This window comes from Populus nigra, chromosome 3 (assembly GCF_951802175.1).
Source record: "Populus nigra chromosome 3, ddPopNigr1.1, whole genome shotgun sequence".
In the NCBI taxonomy this organism is placed as follows: domain Eukaryota; kingdom Viridiplantae; phylum Streptophyta; class Magnoliopsida; order Malpighiales; family Salicaceae; genus Populus; species Populus nigra.
Window position 1 is genome coordinate 26053319 of NC_084854.1, and position 11035 is coordinate 26064353.

Consider the following 11035-nt stretch of genomic DNA (forward strand, 5'->3'; position numbering starts at 1 on the left):
TTTTATTAGACAATTAAACAATGCAGTCTACCTTAATTAGGGCATAGTTGGAGTGTTAATACTTTTCCTTTACGCAACTAGTCCCCATACCCGATCTCTGAGACTAGTTAGGGTTCCTAGTGACCAAAATACTAGGTGGCGACCCCCATTTCATTTTTCCACTGATAAAAAATAAGAATTTCTTGTCTCCCCATATTTGCCAGGTAGAAACGTAATATGAGAGTGGATGATTGCCGCTATGCCGCACACGTGCTACACGTATCATTAATTCCATCAATTTTCATATAAAAATTGACTAAAAGGATTGATTGATAATTAAATTAGGCAATCTCAAGAAGTTGATTGATTAATGTGGTAAAAAAAGGCTTCTATTATAAATCAAAGTAAAATCATTACAAACTTTTCATACTAAGTTTTCTTCTTTAAAATAAAATCTGTGTTAAATTTAAATGATTGACTTGCCATAAAGAAAGTAATTTGTATGAAATTTTGTATGAAAAATTTGTTTGTATAACATTACTTCTAATTAACACAAAAAAACCTCAAGAGAATCTTGAAAAAGAAACCTCAATAGAGGAAATAGAAATTAACAGCAAAAAACATAACACAAAATGAATGTTGTACTTCACTTTGCTAATTAGATGTACGTATGAAGAATTTCTTCCAAAACAGAAAGGGTGACCATGATAATCACGGGTTAACTAGAAGCCTGCAGCATAAAGTTTTGCCTTGTGACAAGAGAAAGTAAATTATTCTGAAAGAACAACATATCCTCTCTTTTGTAACTTGTAATTAATTAATCATCGTTCTACAGGAGTTCAATATCAAAGTTCTGTGCTTGTGATATTGTTTTGAGAAACTATGCCAAAGTAAGGTATCTATATACTAATTCATAACCCAATTTTTCAGGAAACCGCAGGACTTGTAAAACATATCAGTTGGCATGTTTTTCTTGGTCTAAACATCTAAACTTTATAATTTTTTGGTCAATTTTAGTGTATATATAACAATCCCCACTATTAATGCTCTTGCACGTATAATATCCAGGTATGGTTTTTGGCTACTATTGAGAAGATATATTGGTATAAAGTCCATCAAGAGAGTGGCCAAAAAGAAAGGTACAGATCAAAAGAGAAACACAGAAAATTAAAGCCAGGGATCCAAGTCCTCAAGGTTTAGCTTGTGATTAGAGAAATTAATTTATTCTATAGCTGGTGGGAAAGACCCTATTCAGCGGAATAACTCACCATTCATATGTACGTACCATAAACATTTCATAAAGTTGTATATAGCTTGTGAAGACAGTAAATTATTTATTCTATTCCTTCTAAGCAGTATAAAAAACGTTTAACATTTTGCTTCGTGACAGGAATTTCATTTTCAAGTTCGTAGTGTTGCACAATATCGTTAAATAAATCACCATCTCTATAAATAAAACACAAATTTGTGGCCCCAGGATTGGGAACGAAACTCAAGCTGTTTACACAGCAGCGTAGTCGGCAGACATTTACTTCAACAAACGTTGGCGCTGCAAGTCCTGTGTGAATGTATGTCTATATGCTTTTGTATATGCATTAATTTTTTATGTTACTGTTATTTTTGGTGGATATAAAGGTGATGCTATTTTATTAAGTTGAAAGGTTGGCTTAAATGAATGATTTTTTATATATATAAAATGTATCTGCTTCTTTTTCTATCCCTTCTACCTTAAATTCAAGCTATATTACATTTAATTTCAAGAAAGTTACCTCATTTTCTCACCATAGGTTTCAACAAATAGTTTTTACACATATTTTTAGGTGTTTTTTTGTGAAAGGCTTAAATCCTTATTTTATTGTATTTATATGCATGAGTAATTGATACTATTTGGTTTATGGCATCTCTACACTCCATTTTTCATCTTCTGAATTAATTTACATGAGAAAATTTAGGGTTTTGATTTAATTATTGACATGTTCACTAAATTTAGATATTTTTCTATTGCAATATATAATGTAGATATAGTGATATTTGGTCTGTAGCCTCTCCAACTTGTTCCTTTTTTTTTTTTTTTTTATCAATGACACCTTTTTATTTATAAAAAATATATATATTGTAAAATCCAATTTATATTCATTAGGTTATTGTAATACATAATTGCACAATATCTTTGTATTTGGTATTTATAGCCTTAGAGGAACTCAACTCCTATTAAAATAATTTCCTTTAGAGGAACTCTCGCCTCTGAACTTAATAGAGAAACTCATATTAGAAAAACTCTCATTAAAGGAACTCAACTTTAATTAGAGGAACGCTCATCTTCAAACTCATTGGAGAAACTCAACTCTCATTAAAGAAACTCTCATCTCCGAACTCATTAGAAAAACTTTCATCTCCGAACTCATTAGAGAAACTCTTATCTATAAACTTAGTGGAGGAACTCTCATTGGAAGAACTCCTTTTAGAGGAACTCCCATCTCCAAAATTATTAAAGGAACTCAACTCTTTTTGAAGGAACTCTCATCTTCTAGCTTATTGGAGAAACTCAACTCCTATTAGAGAAACTCATATTAGTCCTCATACCAATTATGAGGCTATTATCCTAAGGATATCTCATACCAATTCCTTGGATAGTGGTGTTATGCACTAGAAAGACATCATATTAGTCTCTTAAAAAGTGATGTTATTGCACTATGAAACCAAGTCTATGAAACCAAGTCAATCATTTCCTTGGTAATTGTGGGGTATTACACTAGGAAGACTTCATACCAATTTCTTGAAAAATGATGTAATTGCACTTGAAAAGACCTCATAACAATCCCTTAAAAAATGGTATTATTGCTCTAAGAAAACCTTAGACCAATCACTTAAAAAGTTTCAAGTAAGTAAAGCTCACCTAATAGGTGGAACTCATCAGGAGATGGAGCTCGTCCAGCAAGTGGAGTTCACCTTTTATGCATCTTCAAAACCCTTCAAGTCCAAGTGACATCTTTTCATGTGTAACCATCATAAATATTGAAGGCATAGCCTTGGAGCATAACCATGAGCATAGCGATAAAGCATAGTCGTTTGTGTATTCATAAATATAGCCATAAACATAGTTGTTGTCATAGCTACCAGAGCGTTGTGATTTCATCAACCATAAAAAAAACTTTTAACAAATATAAATAAATTGTTTTTTTTTATTTTTCTCATAAACAGCACCAATAATAATATTCTAAAAAATCTAAGTAGTTTAGAAGCAAAACTTATATATTGAATAATCAATTAATTTATTGATTCTAATAATCTAACTTATTCTCTCTGGTTAAGAAAATTAATAGCTTATACATGATGCTTGATAGCTTATGCTAATGCCTATTGGATTAAGATAACTTATAGCTAATACCTATATAAATTTTTTTTATAGATTTGAAAACTTTCAAATATTTAAATATATTTTTTAAAATAAAAAATAATATTTTAAAAATATAAACTCTAATATATATATATATATATATATATAATGAAAAAATTTTAAATTTAAAGTTTAAAAAATTTATATAGTATTTGTAGTTAATGATTTTTTATTTTTTTTAATTAAAGAAAAGAGACTGAACTCAGATGCGCTTGTCAAGGCATCATCTTTGAGTCTAGGTGAATTTAGGGTAATCACCACCAAAATTAAAATTTGAAAACAAAGGATTCCATACAACCCTGAAAAATAAAATTAATTTCTACCCTTTCCCAGTTCTCTCCCTCCAGCCTGAACCATCCTAGCCAGACCCACCAGCCATGCCACTCTCTTCCTCCACACCATCAAACCAATGCCAAAAACCATCTGGAAACACCAGCCGTCCCTTTCTTCCTCCTTTCAAACTGATAGCCCATAAATCACCCGATCTTCTCCCAAAATCCAAACACCCGATCTCCTCACTATTACTAGCAGTAGCACCGTAAAGAAACTGACGCCAAACCAGCTAAGAAACCACAGCTGCCCGTTTTCTCCTTCCTCTTTTGAAGCCGACATCAGCGGCCCCTCAACAGACCCGATCTCCTCCCAAAAACCCAGCCCCCGATCTACTCTCCGTTGCTACCAGTAGCCCCGCATATAACCCTGCCTTGCCTCTCTTTTCTCCCTCACAAACAGGTTCCAGGAGACCCACAACATATCCGAACTTTCCCCTCATCACAAGCAGCTACCTGCAACAAAAATCACACCCAATTTCGGCCATAAATTACAGCCCCATTCTTACCCAAAAAAGAACCACTGGCAGCTCAAAGGAGGAAAGTCTTCTCCAAATACTACAAACATACTAACCACTTCACCTATGGCCACAACTTCAAGGAACTAGTAAAAAAAATTAGATCTAGATCTGAAAAAAAAAGGGGAAGATTAACAAAAGGGAAAAAAAATGTTAAAAAGATGTTAAGGGGCTTACCGCCGACTATATTTAGCCGAGGGCAGCCCCCATAAGGTTTTGTTCTCTCTTTGGCTTTTTCTTATTTGCTTTATAGAGAGAGGTCGGAGCTTCTCTCTCTAGAAAGCCATGTAACAGTGAGTGTGAGAGATAATATGTGTTTGTCTGTCTAGACTGTGAGACAAGGACTAATAATTCTATTTTCATAGATATTAGGAGTTCGTCCACGTTTTCCTTTTATTCATTTATTTTAATTCTTAAACTAAAAAGTTATATATATAATTCTATTTTCATATATTTTAGGAGTTCATCTACGTTTTCCTTTTATTCATTAATTTTAATTCTTCAACTAAAAGGTTATATATATATATATATATATATATATATAAAATAAGGAAAAAGAAAAAAAAAATGGTCCTTTTGTATGTTGTTTTTAATTTTCTCAAGTTCGTTTTGATCAAATTGTTTGTAACTATGCTGATTTATTCATGAAAAATGTGTTTGCTAGGGACGTGTCGTCAAAGATTGATGTGGCCCATCTGTCTCAAGATATTGTAGAACTATGGAATGAATGGCAGATTCGGTCATTAATGTTACTCAGTCTCCTTCTGCAAATCTTGCTCACCATTTTTGGAGACCGACGGAAGTATACTAATGGACGTTTGCTTGGGACTTTTCTTTGGGTAGCATACCTGTCTGCAGATTGGGTGGCAACTTTTTCGTTGGGTATCCTTGCTCGCAGCGAAGCCGACTCCGCAAATCCGAAATTAATTCCTGTATTTTGGGCTCCAATCCTTCTTGTTCACCTTGGTGGCCCTGGAACTATTCCTGTTTATTCAACGGATCGAGCCAGCAATTTATTGATAGTTCGCCTTTTTCAGCTAGTAACCCGAGTTGGTGTGGCTTGTTATGTCTTGTTCAGGTTATGGAACAACAATGTCATCATGTCGGTATTCATTCCCATCTTTGTTTCAGGAATCATCAAATATGGTGAAAGGATTTGGGTTTTGACGAGAATCCACGAATACAATAATGTGTCGCCACCACCTTGTGCGGAAGTACATTGCTTCCAGATTAAAGATATATTACCCTGCTACAAGAATACAAGAAGTAAGGTCATATATCTCCATGAGGCTCATATTTTATATAAAACGTTCCAGATACTGTCCAAGAATTTTGATCTCGTGAGATTGGATCAAAAATTCACCTATGATTTGGTTTCTAAAAAAGAAGCGGAGGAAGCCTTCCACTTGACAGAAGTTGAGCTGGGATTCAAGTATGATCGGCTTTATTCTAAGGTGACAACGATTTCCAGGTCTCGCGTCATTCTCCGCTCTACCACCTTCTTATCATCTATTTCTGCATTAGTTTCCTTCTCAATAATGGCAAAGAGCACTAGTGTCTATTCGAAAAATGATAAGATTATATCTTACGTGTTGCTGGGTGGAGTTGTGTGCCTTGAAACTTATTCCATCATTATGCATCTCTTTTCCGACTGGACTATGATTTGGCTTACCAGTACTAGTGAAAGAGCTGGTGGTATTCCCCGTGGAATCAATTGTCTTTCTCTGTTACTAACATTTTGTAGGAAGAGAAAAAGATGGTGGTCAGGATCTATGGGACAACACAACCTAATAAGTGCTCAATCAAACAAACCAGTGAACAAGCTTCTTAAGAAGTACTTTCCATGGATCATTGGGAACATTGATAGCCGGAAAAAAGTACTGGGCAAGGATTTAAAAGAATTGATCTTCAAACAAGTCAAGGATAAACGTTCAAGGTACGATCCCGATACCAGTGATTTCGCTGTCCTCAAGAATCTGTTGAACAAGAGAGGTCACGAGGCACTTCAAAGCAAGGATTGCATCGGTAAATTTGGATGGAGTGTGGATGGTGTAGAATTCATTCATAGCCTCCTCACTTGGCACATTGCTACTCATGTTTGTTACTTATATGATTCTGATCAGAAGAATGGTTTTCACAAGAAGCGAAAAGGTGTAATATTGAACAGCACATTATTATCCGATTACATGTTGTATCTCCTGGTTAATTGTCCAACCATGTTAGCGAGAGAGCCCAGCGAAACAAGGTATGATGATACGAGAATTCATTTGCATCGTCTCCTTTTCTGGAATACACATAAAGAAGTGAAGCTCAACATTTCCTTGGAAGAATTGAATGCATTATCGTTTGAGGAAGCTGAAGTGAAAGCCTTTTTCAAAGAATTGCTTCAAAGTCCGTCTACCGTGTTAAAGGAAATTGAAGAACAAGGCAAAGGAGAAATGTCAGCCCTACTAGATGGTTGCATGCTTGCTGTGTCATTGCAGTCATTGGAGACACGGGATGGTTGGTCAAATGACGAGAAATGGGAAATGATAAGTGAAGTGTGGGTGGACATGTTGATGCATGCCGCAAGTCATTGTGGATGGAAGCAGCACATTCATGCACTTGCCCGAGGTGGGGAGCTACTCACTCATGTCTGTCTTCTCATGGCACATCTCGGTTTAAGCAAGCAATGTCCACCTGCAATAAATGAACAATTAGCTGATCGGTCTAGAAGGCTTGGTTGTATTCTTGAGTCTGAAAAACCTAGCTCCCTGGGTCTGAGGTATATTACTGTGGAGTAGTACTGTTATTTTTAATGCTTCAATAAGGATGGAACTTTCTCATGTATTGTTATACTATGCCTTTTAGCTTTATTTCGTTGTTTTCATGTATTGAAAGTTTGTAACCTTTTTTTTCTCATTTCAGAACTGAAAATATTATCACTGGGGAGAGGCCCGAGTCAATATGTATAATATATATATCCTTTCAATCAGTTTTTCCTCGAGCTACTTTTAAATTCTTAATTAAGTTGCAGTACCTTCCATGGGGAGCAAGAAATTTATACTCATGTCCGAAGAAAGTCTGGAATATTTGTGATTGCTGATATAGTGCTCAAAGTAGAGAGCTTGAAAAAGTTTTTTGGAATAGTGGACATGGATGGTAACTAGAGAAACATTTTATAGAATGTTGTAAATAATAAGAACAAAGTGAATTATGCTTTCTCTTTTGGAACAACCTTTATTTTATTTTTTTTCAATCTGATGAGAATTAAAGCAAAGAATTTGAGAATTACAAATATTTTAGGCAATAAAAGATAAAAACCTCTCTGTTCCTAATACTTAGTTTTGGCTTGTGATTAGAGAAAGTAATTTAGTTATTTATTCTATATATTTTTGTCTTGCGAATAACCCTTAATATATATTATAAACCTATCGTAAAGTTATATGTAGCTTGCGATGAGAGTAAATAGTTTATTTTAGGCAATATTTTAGGAAGTACATTTTCAAGTTGTTGTGTCACACAATCTCTAAATAAAACAAAAAAAATCATGGCCAAAAAATAAACTAAGGATTTTATTTGACCTGACCCGGCCAAATACTCAGGTCAAACTATAAACAAGTTAAGTAAAAAATTTATTAATTTTATTTATTTAATTTTTATCAAAACAAGATTGCTTTGATTTTTTTTTTTAATTTTGGGTCAAATCAAGTTGATCCTCCCAACTCATGACCTGAGCCTTATCTCGAGTCGATCCTAATGCAACTATATTATTCATTAGTTTACCCATATTTACCTAGCATTTTGTCTATGTTTTATATATAAAATGTCTTGATATTTTTTGTTTTAAGTTATGAAGGTATTTTTAGATGTAAGATTAGAAAAAGAGTAAATTGGAGAAAAGATTCAGATCACGTTCCAACATGTGTCAAATGTTGACATATTTGACGTTCGATCAATGTTTTACGCAGAACTTAAATTGTAGAAGTTGAAATAAAGTGATTCTAGTGGCTTTAGAAAGTTAACATCTATATCTTTCTATACATATGTGGCAAGAGAAAAGAAGAAGAAAGAGCATGAAAATTGCAGCTTTCAAAGACAAGTCTTGTATTCTGCTATTTTTTACCTTCAGTCATTTTAACTTGAATATCTTGAGTTAGAGAAATCTATTTGATGCAAACTTAGTTTTTTTTGGTTTCTTGACTCAAAGACATATCAACATACCAAATTGCAGTAAAAAAGCTCATATGAGAGAGATGATTTTTCTAAAATAACCCATAAATTCTGCCAACATACAAGTTTTATGAAGAAACAAGTCCAACTTACTTACCAAGCATCCAAACCAATATGGCAATTATTTATTCACATGAAAGAGGTCTTTATTTGATCAAATAAACTTCACTAAGTTTAAAGCCAAAGCTTGAAGATTTTATGCAATTCTATTTTTTTTCTTTACAGAAAAGTAGTTATTGTACTTTTTAAATATAAATTGTCTATTTTGGAAAGGACTCCTACTTTTTTTAGGATACAAACGAACTCGTAGGGGTGTGGGGAAAGGGTTTTTCTATCAGATAAAAAGGAAAGCAAGAAAGAAAAAAAGGGTGGTGGCCAGAAAGAAGAAAAAAATTAACTCTAACCTTTTTTCATACACACGAAATTATCTTTTGCGGCCACAAAGAAGAAAGAAACTCTAACCTTTTTTCTACACATGAAATTATCTTGTCATCTTTTCTATTCCTTAGTTTTTTAATAGTCATACTAAGTTAAGTTATTTTTTGGTTGAAAGGATACAAAAGACTTTGGATTTCAAAAATTTTGAGATCTATTTTATCTTTTCTTTTCAGTTTTGTTACTTCTCAATTTTCAACCCTATTTTGAAGTATTTTTTAGGGAAAAAAAAACAAAAAGCAAAAAGCAAAAAACAATGAAAACCCAAAAAATATATTTTTGATATATTTGTGTTATTTTTAGCATTTTCAGCATTATTTCAAAAGGATTCGAATTTCAAATGTTTTTTCAACGCTTTGGGCTTTTAACACATCATTTTAAAAATCATTAATTTTATTCATTGAGTCGACATTGATATTGCTCATTAAAATAAAAAATCAAAATACAAATGTTAGGCAAAACAATTGAAGAAAAAAATATTTTTTTTTACCTATAAATAGGTGTACACACATTGGGAGGGACCCATAAAAGAAAACATAACACAAAAAATCCTTAGCCTATTTTTCTTTTGGCAATTGTGCTGGCACCCCCTCCCTTGGCCAAACCAGAGCCCTGCAGTTTTGCTAACCTTCTTTCGGTTAATATATTAAAAAACAATATAAATTATAATTTAGTTTTTATATGAAAACAAGATTTTAAATATAATTTAGCCTCTTGAAAACTGGATCAACGCGTTATTGGCAGAAGATCAATTATTGCTATTCATTATTACACGCAAAATTTTCGGAACAATTGAAATTCATGGCCATGTCATATGCTAATTCCGATTAAGAAAATTAAGTACTAAATATAAGTACTCTTAACTTTAATGTGCTGCCCAATCATTTAAAGATTTGGCTTAATTGCGACAAAAGAGATATATTCTCACTTTTTTTTTCTCTTTTTGAATATCCCCCGGTAGTTTTAATTTAATTTTTGGGTAGTAATGCATGGGGGTGTAAGAAAATTCAAATTTTGCTTGATTGTAGCATAATATGGTTTTGAAAGCCTTGTGTTTAATTTTCAGGTATGTTGAGATATGATCAGTTAATGTGTTTATCTTCCATTTCTTTTAATTAATCCTGATAATTTGATTTGTTGAGCATAATTAAGGGAGCTCAGACGGGAAATTTGTGATTTATTCTTGTTTTAAACTTATGCATTACAGTAAATTATTATGTGATTACTAGCATTTTCTTTGATGTTTCTTTAGTTCAACATCATTTTCTTATAATGTTGATATTTTCTTATTTTGGTTGCTGGCACACCTGGTCTAACTGAAGGAAATCAAACATAGGCATTCATTCAAAATGTGTCTGAAACTGTTCAAAAAATAGATTTCCTTTCCTATCATAACCTAAATTAATTTGATTCCCTTCAAGACAATAGGATGGCACTATCACTTGACATAATTTGCTACTAAAATTATAATAGTAATTATTAAATTGCTTTTATGAATAATTATTTAATCAAATATTTTAATGATAATTAAAAATATATTTTTTCGAAGGGAAACACTAATTCCACATAGCATTTCCCTGAATCCTAGGTAACTATAGTACTATGCATCACTTTTCATTTATCACTATTGTGCTTCCCATAGCTAAATGGTGAAAAAATATGATAATCTTTGGTCCTATGAGTTTTTTAGTTTTTATTTTACTTGAATTTATTTAATGTCAAGGATCATAAATAATTTGAACCTAACAATCTAACTCCTAGACTTTGAGCCATAATTAATATGTAATCAAAATATATACTTATCAATATTAAAATTAATAGCCATCCAACATTTTTTACTCACTATTCTTCTTTTTTTTTTTAGTTTTTTAGTTTAACGTGGGTGTCCGGGCCAGCTTGCGCGCACCTCGACTAATCCCACGGGTCCTAAAGTTAACGACCATGCAAGCCTCCAGTGGCCATCATATGAGCAACCACAGGGCTCGAACCTGAGACCACAGAGGGAGCAAACCTCTTAGTCCCAACCTCTTATCACTGGACCACCACCTAGATGATTTTTTACTCACTATTCTAATATTACACGTAGTATACACTATTACTGTTTCTTTATACATTCTTAGATTAAAAACTTTAGGCGATTGATTGATGTAAGTTCGTGAGAAAAA

General features: G+C 32.9%; 1 protein-coding gene across 1 annotated transcript; it reads left to right on the forward strand.

Moving 5' to 3' along the window:
* The first annotated feature begins 1398 nt into the window (after positions 1-1398).
* LOC133689005 (uncharacterized) lies at positions 1399-7197 on the forward strand. The gene is made up of 2 exons (XM_062108701.1): positions 1399-1547; positions 4888-7197. Coding segments are annotated over exons 1-2 (2121 nt in total). The 5' UTR covers positions 1399-1545; the 3' UTR covers positions 7007-7197.
* The last annotated feature ends 3838 nt before the right edge of the window (positions 7198-11035 follow it).